The 18,517-nt window shown below is 31.6% G+C and overlaps 1 protein-coding gene across 17 annotated transcripts in view; it reads left to right on the top strand.

Annotated features, from left to right (window-relative positions):
- The window catches only part of LOC132749724 (rootletin-like), a 77,038-nt gene extending 58,717 nt beyond the window's left edge, over nt 1-18,321 (top strand). For 14 of the 17 annotated variants that reach the window (XM_060739620.1, XM_060739617.1, XM_060739610.1 and 11 more), the window contains 10 exons: nt 1,852-2,015; nt 2,351-2,530; nt 6,741-6,881; nt 7,265-7,404; nt 7,893-8,022; nt 8,631-8,831; nt 10,571-10,740; nt 12,301-12,354; nt 13,938-14,079; nt 14,733-18,321. In XM_060739620.1, the coding sequence (XP_060595603.1) occupies nt 1,852-2,015; nt 2,351-2,530; nt 6,741-6,881; nt 7,265-7,404; nt 7,893-8,022; nt 8,631-8,831; nt 10,571-10,740; nt 12,301-12,354; nt 13,938-14,079; nt 14,733-15,056 (1,646 nt within the window). In that variant the 3' untranslated portion in view covers nt 15,057-18,321. Of the gene's footprint in view, nt 1-1,851; nt 2,016-2,350; nt 2,531-6,740; nt 6,882-7,264; nt 7,405-7,892; nt 8,023-8,630; nt 8,832-10,570; nt 10,741-11,396; nt 11,430-12,300; nt 12,355-13,209; nt 13,231-13,937; nt 14,080-14,732 lie in introns of all 17 variants that reach the window. The other 3 variants (XM_060739612.1, XM_060739608.1, XM_060739613.1) reach the window with 3 other exon arrangements.
- The last annotated feature ends 196 nt before the right edge of the window (nt 18,322-18,517 follow it).

The raw sequence follows: 18,517 nt of genomic DNA, 5'->3' as shown, positions 1-18,517 counted from the left end.
ATTTGAAAATAAAGTATCAGTTAATTTTTAATAAGATCAAATAAATTCAGATAACAGTTTCTAGTTATGTAATTGCAATTGTGGTCAACACTCAAAGGGGGATTAAGCAGGTTGGGTGTAAATCGGTCATTAATTATGCATGAAGCATATGGTCCTGTTCTACCTTGTGTATTAATGGTAGCAGATGGTCTCATGGTGTCGCAATATTTGTACTATACTTTACATGTTGATTGTACATGTAGTTAATGTGGCAACATGAATATTTAATGAACCTTTAATGAAAGGATGGAACACTGCACACACAAACTGTTTCATTTCTGTAAAAATGTAATTTATAATGCATTTATTAAACAGCATTATGATATAGATTTTGTAAATAAGTAAGAAAAATCAAACGTTAATAATCACAATAAATTTATAAAACTGATGAAAACTGATACATCTTTTTAAAAGAAATATGCTTGTTCTATATTTAAACTCTAATATTAACTATTTTGCATTATTTATGGTACAAAGGTTAAATGTTATTTTAAAACTGACAAAATGTGTTTACATAAATATTTGATACATTTAACCAGCTATGGTTTAATACTTAGAATAAATACAGATTGTTCAAAATTACCCCCCACCCCTGAGAGAATACAAGGTTAATGAGAAATAATATTGATTTGTGGGTTTTTATGATGTATAATAATCGTGCATTGTTCGATTATGTAGCTCGGTTTAAATTATACCATATTGAATATCTAGTTTACGCATGGCCTCGTTGGGCGGGAACTTTGTAGAAATGAACATAAGACATCCATTATACTTGTGAAATTCAAGTGCTCTTTAGAAGATATTCAAAATTGGGCCTTATAATAATGATTGTGCATGCAAGAAAACCATTTTTGACTTTTTATTGAAGAGTCTTTTTTTGACTTTTTATTGAAGAGTCTTTTTTTTATACTTTTAAGTGATACATGATTTAAAAGAAACCCCTAGTAGCCAGAGATTTCTATTTGCATCTGCTGGAAAAGATTGACATAATATTTCATTTAAATGAATTATAAAAATTTGCACATGTATGATTATACTGAAATTTATCTATATATTATACATGTATAATATAAAGAATAGAAATATTGTGAAAATTTGAATTATTTTCAGAAATTTTTGTCATGATGCCAAAAGAATATTTCAGAAAGGAATTTGCTGATCTTAAGGATTTAACATTAAAATTCAAAATGTAAAGATAAACTAGGTCATGGTTTAAACACACATAAATTATATAGTAGCAAAATTTTGAAGAGTAAAATGACATTAAAAAAAAACACTTTGAAAATAATTCTATTTGGATTATTTATAATGTTTAAAATTTGAGGACTAAATAAGGAAATGAAACTTAAGATAATACTAAGACACAAAAAGAAATTTACATATTTATTTAATACAAGAATGTTTTCAAATACTACAAATGAATTAATTCTTTAGAAATTTCTCTCCAATTCCTGTTAATCAAAGTATATATTTTTAGTCGCAAAAAAAAATGTTTTTAGTCACAAAATTTAACTTCAGGTTAAACTTTATTTTTTTTATGCTTGAGCATTGGTGAAATTGGAACCATTCTAGGTAATTAACCATTACCCACTTTAGTCCTATCAGAAAGCATGGTCAGTGTAAGTAAGGCTCAAACCCATATTTCCTAGGTAAAGAGGCAAACAATAAAACTGCAAAGTCACTCCTCAGCATTTAAGATTGAGTTGTTAAGGGATTAAACTTGCAACACAGACTTAAAATGTTTTCACTGGACCACGTGCCTATTGTCATGTATTTTCATGTTCAATAAGATTATGTGTTGTATAATTTCAGACAAGCGCGGAATCGATGGCCGTCTCGCAAGCGCCCAGACGGCACTTATGCTCCAGGAGGAGACAATCCGTCGCAATGAACGTGAGAGGAAATCCATGGCTGACAAGATAAGCAGCCTGGAGCGCACTGTTGCCGGCAAGGAGTCTGAGCAGAGACAGACTCAGGTTTGAACTTATAACTCTCTGTGTGCATGGTCTAGCTGACTGTATGAGCACTGTTACCATTTGATTATAATTTTAGTGCAAAAATAATATCTGATAGAAATTTAATTCAATGTAGCCTACCTCAAATCTTTATTCAAACTGTTGACTCTCCCATTGCCTTAATGACATGGATGAAATTATAACTTACATCATGGCATAAAGTAAAGCATTATCTAAACTATCGTCTTAACATTTGCCTATATTATAGTCTGCATTACGTGAACATTAACTACATTTAATCTTCGATTACTCGGTTATTTCATAAATTATAATGAAGTTTTTGTGTATAATTTCAGGAGAGGATAGCTAAGATGAGACAACAAGAGGGCCGACTTGAAGACGAGAAGAAGAATCTCCGTAATGCCCTCGAGGAGGCAGACAACAGATGCACACGTCTTGAACTCGCCCGCCGCTCAGCCGAGGGTGAACTTCAGAGGATGAAACTCGCATTGAACGACAAAGATACTGAAAACCAGGTATATTTATACTAAAATTACACAATTTTCAATAATAATTACGTTGAAAGTTACATTTGGAACTTGTACTTGTATTTTGCAAATTATCACTAGAGGAAGGACATTGTCAGTATGATTTCAAAGCCTTCACAATGACATAAAATATTTGATACTTTCCATCATTCAGGTGTCAAGACCCATAAATCATCTTGCAACTTAAAAACATACAAAATGAATAATTTTTGTGATATCAACGCTTGATAAATTTCAAATTATTGATTCTTTATTTATGTACTCAGTTGATTTATTTAATGAATGATTTAAAAAATGCATCATTCAAATTTTACAAATTTTTTATACCAGCATCTCTCCGTTGGTATGATTAACAAAAAAACTTGAGCAATAAATTCAGGGTTGAGCAATAAATTCAGGGATGAAATTTAAAGTCATAGTTCATTGAAATAAAAAATTTCAACAATTATATTGTGTAAAGTTAAGTTCAAAAATTTAACTCATAGTTGAGTGGTCATTAACTTTTCAACTTATGTTTCAAATTGATTCAATATTATATGCTCATGCATATATAATGAGATGCATTATGAATATTTAAATGAGATATAGATCAATATGTAAATTAAATATAGTTATGAAAAAAAAAAGAATCTTGAAAAGAATTTCATGGCAAATAAAATGAAAACATAATCCATACTGAAATTAATTAGTATTCAACATGAGTTCAAGATATTTAAACCTATTCTATATGGTATAATGATATAGGTAAAATATGCAAAAGAAATCGCCACATGTATGTTTATTTATTCAATGCCCAATATTTACATGAATAACATTCTGATGAAAGAAATCTGTTGGAACCAAGATCTTAAAGATGAATGAAAAGATCATTGCAATTGGAAATATTACATAGCAATATGGCGATCATGCATAATTAACGTCGTGAATATTTAACAACGTCTTAAGAAGAGATGGAATCTGTCGAACTACTGGCATACCTTATGTTGTGTAGTTTATAGTGGAACGTTGATAGTATAAACCATAGGTCCTTTGTCTTAGGACCACATATTGTAAAACGGACAAAGATTGCGTTATGTGCGATAATTTGGATATATAATTGAATTTTTTTACCGTTACAAAGGGTGTGAATTGGTTGATGCTATTAGTGTGTAGTAATTGGGTGAATAAAAAATGAGGTGGCTAATATAGTATATTTGTTTTCATATTAAATAGGTGTTCTTTGTTATTTATAGTGTAGATGTAATACAGTTTTATTTAGTTATATCTGGTCTTAGTTAATCAGTTTTGATTCTGCCTGATTCTGGATATAGATAGCAACAATTTATGCAAAAAATAAAATTCTTGTAAGACAGGATTTATATTTGAAATTATACTTTGTTTTAATATCAGGAATGATTTAATAAGTGTGTTAACATTGGAAAAAAAAATTCTGATATTGGTTTGCTTTGGATATTTTGCCACAAATATTTCGAACACCATGGAGCCCCTATCAGTTGACACAAATATTGGCAATGATGGAAGTACACTGGTACCCAGCATTCATGGGTCACAGGGGTCACTCCTTATGTCAGTTGACAGGTCACAAAAGTCTGACAAAATGTATAGAAATGGACATAAGGAGTTAGCTGAGAAATTGCACAGGCATGTTTCAAACAATAGTTCAAATGCATCTTCAAAAATAGATAATTACAGTAGAAAAAGTAGTGATTTAGTTCAAAGGTCAGAAAGGGCTGAAAGTCATTCCTCCTTTGATATGCATAAGGAAGATCATAATTTTGATGTCTTGACTGGTATTGGAAGTAATTTAAGAAATGAGAAGTCAGAAAGAATAAGCAGGCATAATTCTATAAATAGCTATGAAAATAATTTGTCAAATACAAATAATTCTATAAACAGGTTTAGCAATGGTGTGTCTGGTACTGAAAAGGGAAAAAGTATAAGGGGAGATAATGCTTGCCTGAATGAAGAAATAAGAAGGGGAGGTAATGAAGAAACAAAGGGAGGTAATGGTCATTTGAATGACAAAACTGTTAAACGTAGTGGTTTCGTAGATAAACTTGATGCGGGAAAAGATTATAATGGCAAAGGGAATATTAGTCTAGGTTGGTCTTATGTAGTTTCTGAATCAGATAAAAATGTTGCTGAAATGACGAGAAATGTGGACTTGCAAAATAGGAATGGGAAAAAAGTAATTCATGAAAATTGCAGCTTTGGTTCTTGTATCCCTGAGATAGTCTGTGATGGTAATAGGGTTTCTTTAGACCGTGATCATGAGCATTGTCGTCTGGGTGTTTGTTTTGTAAGAGAAGCTTTAAAATATCAAGCATCCGTGGATACAGATCATATGATTCAGTATGGTCAGTCATATTCTAAAGGTGATGGAGATTTTAAGTTGGAAGGTAAAATAAGAAAAGAAAGTGAAATAAGAGATGAAAATATTGGGAAAACTGGGGAGAAAGACTTTCTGTTTCAATATTCTATGCCTGTTTCATGCTTTGACCAAGAGTATTTTGATCATGAATATTTGGAAGAGTATAATAGTAATAAGAAATCAAGAGATGAAACTAACATCAACCATTCACACCCTCTGTTTGATAGTTCTAATAAAAGAAATAATGCAAGTGACAAAAACAAAAAAAAATCAGGTGATCATCATCAAAGAAATCTTGATTCAATGGATAATCGTCGAAATGGTAACAAAAACCATGGCAAAGAGACTGGAAGTTTGAAAACTACAGGAAATGCTTATCTTACAAGAAGTTATAAAGGAAGCAGTAACGATAGGCCTGAGATAAACAGTCAGAGAAGTAATGGCTCGAGGTGCAGAAATGGACAAAGACCTAAATTAAAGCGGTCCGACTCAGAGAGCTCCAGAGAGTCTGCTTTTCGGGAATTTCGTCGAAATAACATTGTAGAAAACAAGCAAAACTTTGACTTGATACAGTGTATGAGGGATGGGATGAACTTTGCTGAGAATAAGAAATCAGATTATCATCGGACAAACTTAAATGGTAGTTACTTAGGATCTGATGGTATGAATTTTAATAATTTTCCCTCCAAAGAAAATGATACGTCTGCTGATAATGGATTTGACCCATACATGAGCTTACATGGAACAGGCAGAGAAAATAATGGTGTAAGAGGTGATTCACTTACCAAACAAGTTGCTAGGGATGAAAGGTCTTTTAAACATAACTTAACTTTTAATAAAATTGATTATGAATTGGACCAGATAAGAAATCGAGAAAACCAAGTTTTTGCAGTGACTGGCAATGTTGAAAACAGGGGAGATCATTCACAGTATTATAATGGTGCTAATAGATCTCAATCACATGCAGCTGAAAAAGATGGCCTTTTTAGAATGGCTGAAAATGAACTGTCTGCGTACTCATTTCAGCGTCCAAAGGGAAAATCTGACATAGAATATGGTCAGTTAGATGTGATGTTTAAACATGTTAAAAATGACCAGTTTCAAATGGTGCTAGTTGCTGATGAAATGAATAAAATAAGAAACAGACAACAAGAGATAAATACTAAAATAGATAGACCAGTTGTAAATGTCTCACAACAGAATAGAACCATTTATGATCGGGAAAGTAGAGTGGAAATGCTTGAACACAAAGAAATGGTAAGACAAACAAACAGAAATAATGATATGTCAACTTTAAAGCCATTGCTTTCACTACTTATAATGGGATGATGTGATCTTATATGGATGTTATGAATCAGTAATAACTCACATGTAAGACAGGATCAGTTATAAGACGGGGGTCTAATTTTTGTATTAAATTTGAAAACAGAAGCATTTTGCATGTAATTTACTTTGGCTCTTTTGTAAGGCTAATTAAAGTTTATCATAAGCTTCAATGATGATTGAATTAGGTATTAATTTTCGTATTTCTATGGTTCTTGGGATAGAAATTAAGAAGGTTTCAAAAACAGAGACAAAAGGTCAAGGTGTTTGATTTATATTGAAACAAATAGATCTATGGTTTGTTGAATATTTCAGATTGTTGGAAGCCACAGTACCTGTAGTTTGTCAGTATATACTCTTAGTTAAACATGTGTACATGTTTATCAAAGCAAATCAAAATAAAGTTTTTTTTTGTTTTTTTGCAATTTGGATTTCAGGATACATTTCAGCAAAATATTTATATCTTAAACTTTTTAGACCATATTTTGCTCTTCTCTATTTCAGGTTCTACAAGACCGTGTAGAGTCTCTGACAAAGAACATTCAGGATCTGGAAGGCAAGGCTCAATCCCTACAACTGACCATTGATAGGTTGAGCTCTGCCCTTGCTAGGACCGAGGAGGAGGAAAACACACAGAAAGAAAAGGTAAGTGAGTTAACTTATGACCAGAACATGTCTGCAAATTATTTATTGAAATAGCTTTACTCTACCTAATATTTGTGTAATGAACTGGTCCAGTTTTGAATTTGAAAGTGTCCATTTGTATCTTAAGGGATTTCATTTTCAAAATACTGAGATGTGAAATTGGGCAGCTGTCAGTATATATAAATCTGGTCAAACTGCATGCATATGAAGGGTTAGCTTTAAACTATGAGCATTAGCTTGTGGCGTTGTTTTCAAAAAATTGAAGAAAGTGAGAGAAATTTAAATGACTTAATGTAAAATTTCTTTGAATCCGTAATATCTAATTTATGTTGAGGTATCGATAATATTTGAATTTATATCATACTATTTTCTTGCATATTTAGGTTCACCAGCTGAACTCCAACTTGTCTGATAACCAGGCCAGCATTGCCGAGCTTGAGGAACGTTTGACTCACCTCCAGAGGGCGCTAACTAGCAGCGAACATGATCGTAGGATATTACAGGAACGTCTTGATACAACCAGGTATGTATTTTAAGTAATTTATATTTTCGACAGGTTTGTCTCATTGTAAAACAGTTGTAAAGTTATACCGGATTTTTATTGAACGTTCACATGATGCAATTCAAAAGCAATAATTGACTGTGAATATTTCTATAGATTACACGTAACTCCATGTTTTTACTTTGCAAGCAAGAATTTGAAAAACGAAATACCTAAACTGACCAGGACTGTGAACAACAGGTTTAACGGTACTAATGATGTTTTCTTTTCATGCATTATTACACCAAATCTGTGACAATACATGACATCTGAACTTTATCACAAATGGATAAAAATAATATACAAAACCGGGTAACATACTTACACAAGTGCCAGCAACATATGGCTGTATGCAATATAGCCTTGGCTTTATGGCTGGGGTCATTTATACAAACAACCGTTTATACAGGGCCATATTACCTGTCAAAAATCTTCAAAACTTATATTGTACACTTGTTTCATGATTTCAGACAAGCATTGAATGATGCCAAGAAACAGAACCACAATTTGATGGAACGTGTACAGAGCATGCAGAGCGAACTAAGTGAGGCCGAGGTAGCAAGATCCGAGCTTGATGGACAGATCAGACAGGGTCATACCGTAAGTTGTTAAGTTAATCTCTTAAATAAAGATCAGTCAAATATAAAGCAATTTACCATATTCTTTCTTCCTTTAACCTGTACCTGCTGAATTTGGATAATGGACTTGTCCAGATTTAGATTTGGATCTGTCCATTATATGTATAAGGGAGTTCAAGATCTAAATGCTGAAGTTGAGCAGCCAGTAATACAGAGTGTGATCTGACTGCACAGTTATACGTCAGACCACGGAGGCCGGCCTGGTTCTATACTAGTCTATACTAGTGGCATTAACAAATCATTATCTATTTTGGCATTTAGATGTATAGTGAAGACCTTGCAAAGGCACAGGGGCATCTATTGCCAAGTGGTTAAGGTCTTTAAACCACTTTCCCTCACCCTTGCCAGGGTCTTTGGATTCTATCATGTTAGGAAGCTTAATTGCAGGTGGTTCTGCTGGTGTGCTTATCTGTGCCAAAAATGATGTGCGTAAAGGCATCTGATGTCATCCTCCACCGGTAAAAGCTTGAAAGTTGCCACATGACATTCACAGTGTTTGTCACCTATATTCTCTGTATCATGTATATTTCTCAAGTGTGTATCATGTATTAAGTGTTTTGTATATTTTAGGTACTGCTACAGAGACAAGAGGCTGAGCAGGAGCTGTCCATGAGGATAGAGAAAATGCAGGCTGAGAGAACCAGCCTCCAGGAACGTGTACAAGGCCTCCAGCGTGCCCTCGCTACCCTCGAGACAGAAAAACGTGAAAATGAACGTGATCAAATTAGATTGGAGAAAGACAAATCTGCTCTACAGAAGACTCTTGACAAGGTCTGTCTTAATTTAATAGTTTATCAAGACCTTTATTTGCCTCATTAATTCATAAATATCTCATTTATACAAGGACAAGCTCTTAATTTTAGAAAAGTCAGCTTTTTAGAAGTATACAAAAGTAAGATTTTGGATGGTGTTAACTTTTAACGTTCACCAATGCATTTTTATTGATAAGAAAGAAACTATCTTTTGATATTAACCATTGTTAAGTAAAAAAATTTTAATAAAAAAAGGACAAATTATCCAAATGTACCCATTTTATGATATTATGTTAGTCATATGTATAAGTATATGTGATTGTGTAGGCCATATTTCAGAGCTCCAGATAATTTTTTTGGCCAAGGGGTTTTTACCCCTCAAAATTTAGAGAGGAGTAAAATGCAAATTCTGAAAAACTTAAGGGGTAAAATCTGTCAAAAAAGCATTTTGCATTTTTTATAAACAAATTAAACTTACTGTTTTTGTTTGTTTATTTTCTTTTTTTTAGAAAAACCTTTAAAAATAAAATACTGATTCAATGTGAAGCAATACAAAACTTGCCCTGTAAAGTTAGACTTCCAGAGTATACTGGAACTCAAGTTTAAGATACACAGCAAAATTATCAGGGCTTCCATAGTCAAAGACTTCAAAATCTCTGATATTGGAAGTCACATTATATTGGTAAAGAAGGAAAAGTATTAGATTTTTGGAAGTCACAAGCCAAAATGAAGGAGTAAATGACTCCCAAACTTCCACTATTGGAAGCCCTGAAATAAATATATTTTCTAGGAGTCAATATTTTTCTTTCTTTATTTCTGTTGGCATGTAGCTTATCATATGCTCCAGTTTGAACAATTATAGTTGAAATTAGAATTAAAGAAAAAAAAACAAGATTTTTTATCTTTCCTTAAAAAAAGTATTGGTCTGAGAGAAAATTGTCCGTAACTGTAGACTGGGTACGAAAATATTGAGTACAAAACTGCAGGTGAAAAACATGTTATTTTGTTTCAACAACAAAAGTGAAAGAAATTAAAATATATTTTTGTTTATATTGAGACATAAGCATGTCAATAGATGCCTAAACAAACTTAATACTATGTTAACTCCTACGATGATTATCTGGCAAAAATTTATATCAATAATTTCACAGGTTGATCTACGGGAGTTACACTCTTCTGTACTTCCTGCTACTTTCGTTTTTAACATGCGTTGTTGACAACAGAACTTTTAGTTTTCAATGCAATAAAATGGAAATATATTGTATTTTTATGCTCAAAACATCCTCTATCTGAATATCAAATGTTTACACTTCTATTCTTTTACGCTTAAATTTTGACATACAAGCGTATTTTCATTTTGTTGTGCGTAACTTTGACGCACAAATTTTGAAAGTGATGCGTATTTTAGATTTTCCATGCGTATTTTACGCTTATACACACGCTATCTGGAGCTCTGTATTTATAAGCACATGTGATTGTGTAGGCCATATCTTTGAGTACATGTGATACTGTAGGCCATATTTATAAGTATATGTGATTGTGTAGGCCATATGTATAAGTATATGTGATTGTGTAGGCCATATTTATAAGTATATGTGATTGTGTAGGCCATATGTATAAGTATATGTGATTGTGTAGGCCATATTTATAAGTATATGTGATTGTGTAGGCCATATCTATAAGCACATGTGATTGTGTAGACCATATTTATAAGCACATATGATTGTGTAGGTCATATAAGTATATGTTATTGTGTAGGTTGAACGTGAGAAAATGAGATCAGAGGAAATTGCCAGTAAGACTGTGATGGAGCGAACCAGTCTGGACCGCAGCCTGTGTAAGTTTGAGGAAGACAACGCTGACCTTGCAACCAAGGTTCAAAACCTACAGGCACAACTGGCAGAGGCAGAGCAACAACATGCTCAGAGGTAACAACTCTTTGTTTGTAATTAACACAAATATTTGTTTCCCAACCCTGTTTTCCCTAGAATGTTGATGCTCCCTTATAATTTCCTATATTCATTGATCAAATCAACTGCAAGTTAAAATTTTGCATTTGTATTTCTGAATGTTTGAAAGCTAAAACAGAAATCATGAGTAAAAAGTATATTAAAATATGACCAGATTTGGTGAAATGAAGGTTATATTATTTTGGGTAATGGATATATCCTTGTGTTATGGATATTGGTGATAGATATGTCTTAACTTAGGGAGTTTCCATTACCAAACCATAGAAGTTACCATCACCAAACCATACCCAAATAAATTGTCAACCTTACAAATGATAATTTAAACTTACATAATATTTTACCATGTAGTTTAGATATTTTCTTATTTTTACATACTACTTTTTGAAATTATTGAATAGAGTTGAGACAATTTTATTGCTAGATTTTTCTTTCATTTAATTATATAATAATTTATATATGAAAAAAGAAAAAGCGTTTATCATTCAGATTGTAAAATTATTGTAAATGGAAATGTTCTGGAATAAAGTACACATTTATATGGAAATGTTTTGGAAAAAAAAGTACATGTTTTTCGATGATGTATTAGTTTGATAAAATGTTGCTTATTTAAACAGTGTTGATGAAATTGAAAAGAAGCATTTTGCTAGGTATCAGTTTTGACCTTTGTGAACTGATTGTATCTGATATAGCAAATGTAAACCCTTAGTTATAGATGTAAAAAGTAATATACAATGTTGATTGTACATACTGGTAGAAAAAGTAAACTCATTTGTTAGAAACATTTATATAAGAATGACGGCAGCAAAGCAATTCATATGTAAAGATTTCTGTTTAATTGTTACCTCTATAGAAAAAATTTATATACTATAATATGCTATAATTCTTTCAATAAATTCAGTAAGCAAGCATCAGATGCCTTTAGTCACACAAGTGTTTTTTTTACATGATTTATTCATATCACAGTCCATTAGTTTCTTCTTTTTTCTTTTTTCAAATCTAAAAAAAAACAGACTGGTTTTAAAATAAGTTATATTTAGATTGGTTTTGAAAATTTAAGTACCATGGACTGGTTTTGAAAAAAATTCAATATATTGACTGGTTTTGAAATTTAGTAATATTTGGACTGGTATTGAAATTTAAAATAATATTTTGTCAGGTTTGACTATTTGAGTAATACAAGTACATGGATTGGTTTTGAAGTTTTGATAATATGCAAACTAGACAATTTTTTAGCAGTATGTAGTGTGGTTTTGGTTTTCTAAAAAGGGAAATAAAAAGCAAACTGGTTTGCATTTTTTTCTTGATGCGGGTGGGAATTAAAAATGAATATTCATATTGATGGAACTTTATTTAAAATCTCAAAACGTTGCTTATTGAAATGAGGTTCAATTAGGGTGATGGTTTTATTTAGGAATTGATTTGTGTATTTAAAAAGTTTTGAAAGTGTCACTTTTGAAATCATAATGGACTGGTATATGAATAAAATCAGCCTTAATGTTACTATAATATTGATTTTAGATTTTGGTGGGACCGTTTTGAGGAGGCCCAGGCGTTGATTCGCCAACTGTTAGGGTATAGAGGCTTGCCTAACATAATGAAATTGTGTTTTCTTTTTTACATGTGACATGTAGATACATTTAGATTTCTGGTATTTTAAAAGTGCTTTAAAAGTGTCTGTAGTATATCAAACAAGCTCATTTGTTCCCTAAATTTGAATATATTAGTTAGCGTGATATTTATTGGGTAACATTGTGTGTTGTGAGTATTTCTCTATAAAGAATGATTTGATGAAATGAGCTTGATTGAGTAATTCCTTTCTACATGGTAAGCCTCTACATGGATAGTAGAAGTGAGATTCTTTATCATTTATTTTACTTCTGTAAATAATTACAGAAAACATGACGTAAAAATTACACTGAAGTTGACCAGTTGACGTCTGGGCCTTACCATGTTTTACTTTTTGATTTTATTGTATTACATTACAAATTTATGCATTAACGTCTGGTGCTTTAATATGCAATATAACACAAAGCTTTCTAATTATAGTGAATAATGCCCCCATAAAAAAGTTACAACATATGAATAATGACAAAAGACTAGTTAGAAAATATGTTTGTCAGAAAAGAAAATCTGATTTGAGGCCAAATTGTTTTTTGATGGATTGCACACTGTGTTTGATGCATTTGAGAAGAATCAGGGGATGTCCCATGACCATTTCTTTTAAAGTTACCTAGTTAGTACAATAAATGATATTAAAACAGAGGTCAACCTGTAAAGATAAATGAACAAGAAAAATTCCTATGTTACATGATTTGTTTTTTTGTGTAGATATTCCCCCAGAGATGATAATTAAATAAAAAAAGATAATTTTTTCACAATGTTTAGTTTTGTTTGTGAAATGAAAAAGTTGTTATTATATATTATCAGAGAGAATGTTTTACAAGCAAAGTAAGTTTAAAATGCACAAAAATCAAGTTTGATACCAATTTCACAACTTAAAGTGAAATTTTCTATTGCAACATAAGGGCTGTGACTTTTATGAATGGGTACTTTACTTTAAGTAAGATAGTGTTTGTAACTTAGGGTTGTGGTAACAAACAATGTGAACATTATGCTGTGATTTCATTCTGTTTGTAAGGTATTGGAAGTTTATGAGTGATTTTGTGTGTATTTTAACCTGTGACTTAATTTTGAAACAAAACAAAATTATTCTTTTACTTTTGAAGAACTACTTCTATTGTAATTGTGTATGAGTTTTGGGTGTGTTTAGTTTTTGCTGGTTTGTTTTAATCACTATAAGAATATTAGGTCCATCTGAGAATATATTTTGTGTAAATTTGATATAAATTTAAGGATTAATATTTGATGGTTTTAATTCCATTATAATCTTAAAAATACCTATTCATTTACAAAGTTGATTATGCCTTGTATTGTTATCCTTGATGGAACATAATATTCAATATTTTCATATGAAATTATATGAAGGTAATTGATATACCTTACATTCGTTGCTGATATGTTAAAGATACAAGAAGGTATTACGTTGAATTTTTGTCAAGACTTACTTTCAAATGGTTGTATGGAAATGTTTAGGTCAGAATACTCTAGAATCTAAAGTAACAGGGTCACTGATTATATAAACATGAATATTACAGATTGATTGATCTAACAACACGCCACCGAGCCGAGACCGAGATGGAGACAGAACGTCTGCGCCAGGCACAGATGCAGGCCGAGCGTCTGCTCGACTCGAGAGAACGTGCTAACAGGCAGAAAGTTAAAGGAATGGAAGAAACAGTAAGATGATTTTGAGATCTTTTTTTTAATTTCTTTCTTTTTTCATCAGATTTTAAGCCATAGACAACTCTAAATGGTCATATGGTACTGTTTTCGCCTTTGGTATAAGAAAAAAGTTCAGAGTGCCTGGCAGTCACTGACTTTCTTTAAGGTCGCTCATTAGGCTCTTCAGGTGTAACAGTCAGAGGGCCCTGACTGGATTTGAACCCACAGATAGTGGTGCAAGTAATTTGAAGTAAAGAAACCTTAACCATTCAGCCGCTGAAACACTTGAAGCTTATGGACAACATTTTGTTGATCCTTGCCTCGCCTTTACCGTGATGAAAATTTTTTTAGTTTTATTACTTTCTGAAAACAAACCATGCTAAATTTATATAATAGACTGGCCCTTCTCATCATTTGAAATGAACCATTGTTATTTAAAATGAGTTTCAATGAAAAAGTATCAAATGTTGTAAGTCACCATCAATTGCATCAGTGTCCTATGCAGTCTGTTTTCATCTTCATATCTCCAAAGTTGATAATAGACAGGTCCAAATAAGAAGCTGGAAAAGTTTATGTAGCAGGTAAAGGGTTAAACTGGTAGCTAAGGAAAGTTGTTACCACTGCTTGTAGCATGTTCACGATTGTAATATATTGTTTTATCTATTCAGATTGCCACTTTGAAAGATCAGCTTGCGACGGAGATGCGCAAACGCCAGCAGTACATCCAGAGAAGTGCCCGCACTGGCGAGGAAATTGGCGAAATCCGTTCCATGTTAGATAACTCTCTTACAACTGTAGGGAGGGATCCTAGCCTAGATAGACAACTTCTAGAAATTGAAACACGTAAACTTGACGATTCTATAGATGGTCATGGATATCCACGTACCCCAACCCGCAGAAGATCGCCGTTACGTACGCCTCCAACTCGCCTCGCCCAGTCTCCATTAAGACGCACCGTTAGCCCAATGACCTCGCGTAAATACAAGAAGTAGTGCCTAATTTATTATAAAATTGACAATAACTGTGGACATGTTTAAAACTGCTGTAATTTTCTATTGAAGATATAAAAAAGAACAGTTTTGTGACATTTCTTGTCAGATATTGTTACCGTTTTAAGTGCAACTTTGATCATTACTGTGATTCGTTTTTTAATTACGTAGAAAGTTTAAATCAAATGCCATTCATCCGTGGATAAAGTGTTTACTAAGTCATAGGTTAAATAAAAATCAAAAGTGAATATACCATTAGATCAAATATATAATTTATTTACAATAGATAGGTATAATAAACAAATTTAATCAGGATTATAATTACTATACATTTGTATTATCTTTGTAACAAATCTTACACAATTAGGTTTTTCATTGCTGGTTGCCCTTTGTAAAAACGCACAAAGGTGATGAAATATTTAGAACACGTTATGATTTCTTTGACTATAAACTTAAAACTTGTTTAAGACTTTAGTACTTAAATGTTTGTTTATATATTTATTCACTACTATTTTCTAACAGACAAAGGGAGTGAACTGTGGGCTAGCAGCTAGTTTTTCGCCTCTTAAATAAGTCTGTGATTTTTTGTGTGTTTTTAGTAGGAGAAGCAATTTTAAATAATTGGCATAGATGCAATTTGTTGTTTTAAATATATTTACAAGCATATATGTGATAAGATGTTTTTCTTTTTGTTTTTGTTTTTTTGACGTTGCATTGATACACAAAAACTTTTAGGATTTTCTTTTAAACCCAAGATGACTTCTTATCTTATTATTATACCTGTAGCATTAAGTTTGAAGTATTGTCAGCTTAACAAGTATTTCTATTTTGATTTACGAAGCCTTACAAACACCAAAGTAAAATTAAGTTGTTATTTCTCCATGAAATATTTTTCGGCAAAACAATCTTTTTAGGGTCCAACATCGTTTTGGTGTCGGAAGCTGGTCCAGTAAAAGGACGTTACATTTTTTTGTGCTGTCTGTGATAAAAGTAACAATACTATCGCTTATGTAAAGTAGTTCTTGCATATTTATTTCGGTTTAATTTCAATATGTATGAATATGTATTATATATACTCAGAAAGATACGTTTTTTTCCCCCGGCTTTAGTATATTTGCTACAGTATAATATAGGATACAGTGTCAGTATTATATTAAGTATTTGTAAAAACTGTAACTTCCCCTGTGTGACATTGATCGCATCCCTTGCCATGCAATGATCGACAAAAATGTGACGATTATCAGTACGATAATTGTTTTAGATCCGACATTAATGGGTCTGATTATTCCGATATTGTATTATCTGGTATGTAGATAACATGTTACACAGTCGAGATACAGATTTTTTACAAGAACGCACATTATTCAAGATTTAATAATTATACCCACTGTGATATGGAGTTATTGTATAATCTTTGATTTCTAGCTTACGTTGTTTTTATTATTATTCAATTTATTATTTTTTGACTATTTTTGCGCTAGTGTGCACTGATTATTTTTTCAGTAATTGTTTAATACAGAAATGATGGTTTTTAGTAAAAATGTAAGGAGATGTACAACATTTAAAAGCAAGTATCTGATTGCTCGGTTTTAAAGAAAATTCATAAATTGACCAATTAAAAGTTACAGTTACAGAAATGGCTGAAACTTTTCAAATTTTGTCTTGCATAGCTAAAATGTGTAATTCTGAGTATTTCAGGCATTTTCTAAAACCAATATTTGTGTATTTTAATTAATTGCTGCAAAAAAAAAGAATAATCTATAGTAGATTTTTAGATATTTTGAGAGGCGATTCAAGCTTATACAGCTTCCATGCAATAAGAATATAGAATGTTGTTTTAGTAGTGGTCATTTGTTAATTCTGCTGATTTTATAGAAAGATCTAGAAATTCCGAGTTTTTGGGTCAGGCTACAGTATTGTATTAGGCAGCAAAGCATCCCATTGATCCAGACTTTGTCCATGTGCTTTTTATTATATATATTCATTCCATCTCACTGACTCAGATTTTTTCCTTCATGCTAATATTCCGTCCAAACCAAAATGGCTGCCATGTTGCAAAAGGGGAACAAATAGAAAGCAAATGTGATACACCTATTTCATGTATGTGTCTAAAATAAAAAGTGTGAACTTGGTAATTTGGTGTATATATATATTTGAACCATGATATGTTTTTGGAAGATAAAATATTTATTTTTTATACCGTGTATTGTAACTATGTTATAACTCTCATCATGTGCTGATTGAATGATTTCTAAAAATAGAATACCGAAATATGATTTTTATTGATTTTATGTCATTTTAAAAATGTACATGTATGTTGTGTTGTTTTTAGGTATTTGTATTGAATTTTTTTTTTTAGTCTGGCAGGGTTGGAAAATGTTTTTGTCGGTTGTTTTTCTTTAACCGAAAAAGAATTGTGTCCGAGGTGTTTGACTGCCTAGTCGAGAAAGACTGGCCACGAATTATAGAAAAATGTAGACGTGAATGTATATGTTATAATAAGCACTGTTGTTTTTTGTGGTATATCTAATACACATTTACTGATGTGGAAAATAACTTGATATGTAATTGCATATAGTTATATTTAATATAATTTGGAGATATTTTAAGTCCTAGATACAATGTAAATTATAAATCAATGTCAGATTCAAATTTTTGTGTGATATTTTACCAACATAAAACGATCAGGTCATGAAATATTTTCTACTATTTAACATAGCAATAAGTAAGTGATAAGTAATAACTGAACCATGTTTTATGAATGGATGTAAGAAAGGTGAAATCTACAGTAACCGCCTTATATGGAGGACATATTTTTGGAACATTTTATAGGTAATTTGTGTAGAGAGATAAAGTATTACCCCACCCTCATATTTACACAGCTTGTCGTGGTAGTTTGAAGCACAGGTTAAAATCTCTTCTAGTTTTTTTTCTTTTCTTATTCTTTTATCGTTTTTGTTCTTAGTATATTTCCCTTTTTTATTTTGTTTTGTCAGAGAATCTTCTTTTCTGGTCTGTTTATGGGCTTTGCATCATGGGACTTCTGTTTTCAGATGCTTTAATGTCTCTTTTTATAATTGTGATGTGTTTTTACTATATATTTTGAAAATTTTAATTATTTTTAGAAATACAAAAAAGTCATAGAAATCCGTCCCTTTTTGTATTAGTTTCTCTGTTAAAGTTATCTGTTAGTTTCTTTATTTATCAGTATGAGTTACACTATGTACTCTCTCACTTCAAACCAGGAATAAAGTGTGATTAATATAGAGTTCTTGTTGTTTTATTTATAATGAAAACGATATATTCTAGTAGAGATATTCCAGTAGTTTCGACATTCTTGACCTCTTGACCCGTTTAACCTATAAACCCTTGGCCCATATTATAAATCATTGGCCGGTGTTACAAATCCTTGTCCCGTATTATTTGTTCTTGTCCCTTACTATAAATCCTTGGCCCTATTATAA

This window comes from Ruditapes philippinarum, unplaced genomic scaffold, assembly GCF_026571515.1.
Source record: "Ruditapes philippinarum isolate M1 unplaced genomic scaffold, ASM2657151v2 ctg73_1_1_1_1, whole genome shotgun sequence".
Classification (NCBI taxonomy): Eukaryota; Metazoa; Mollusca; class Bivalvia; order Venerida; family Veneridae; genus Ruditapes; species Ruditapes philippinarum.
The sequence above is the reverse complement of the archived record's forward strand: the minus strand, read 5'-3'. Positions and strand labels throughout refer to the sequence as shown.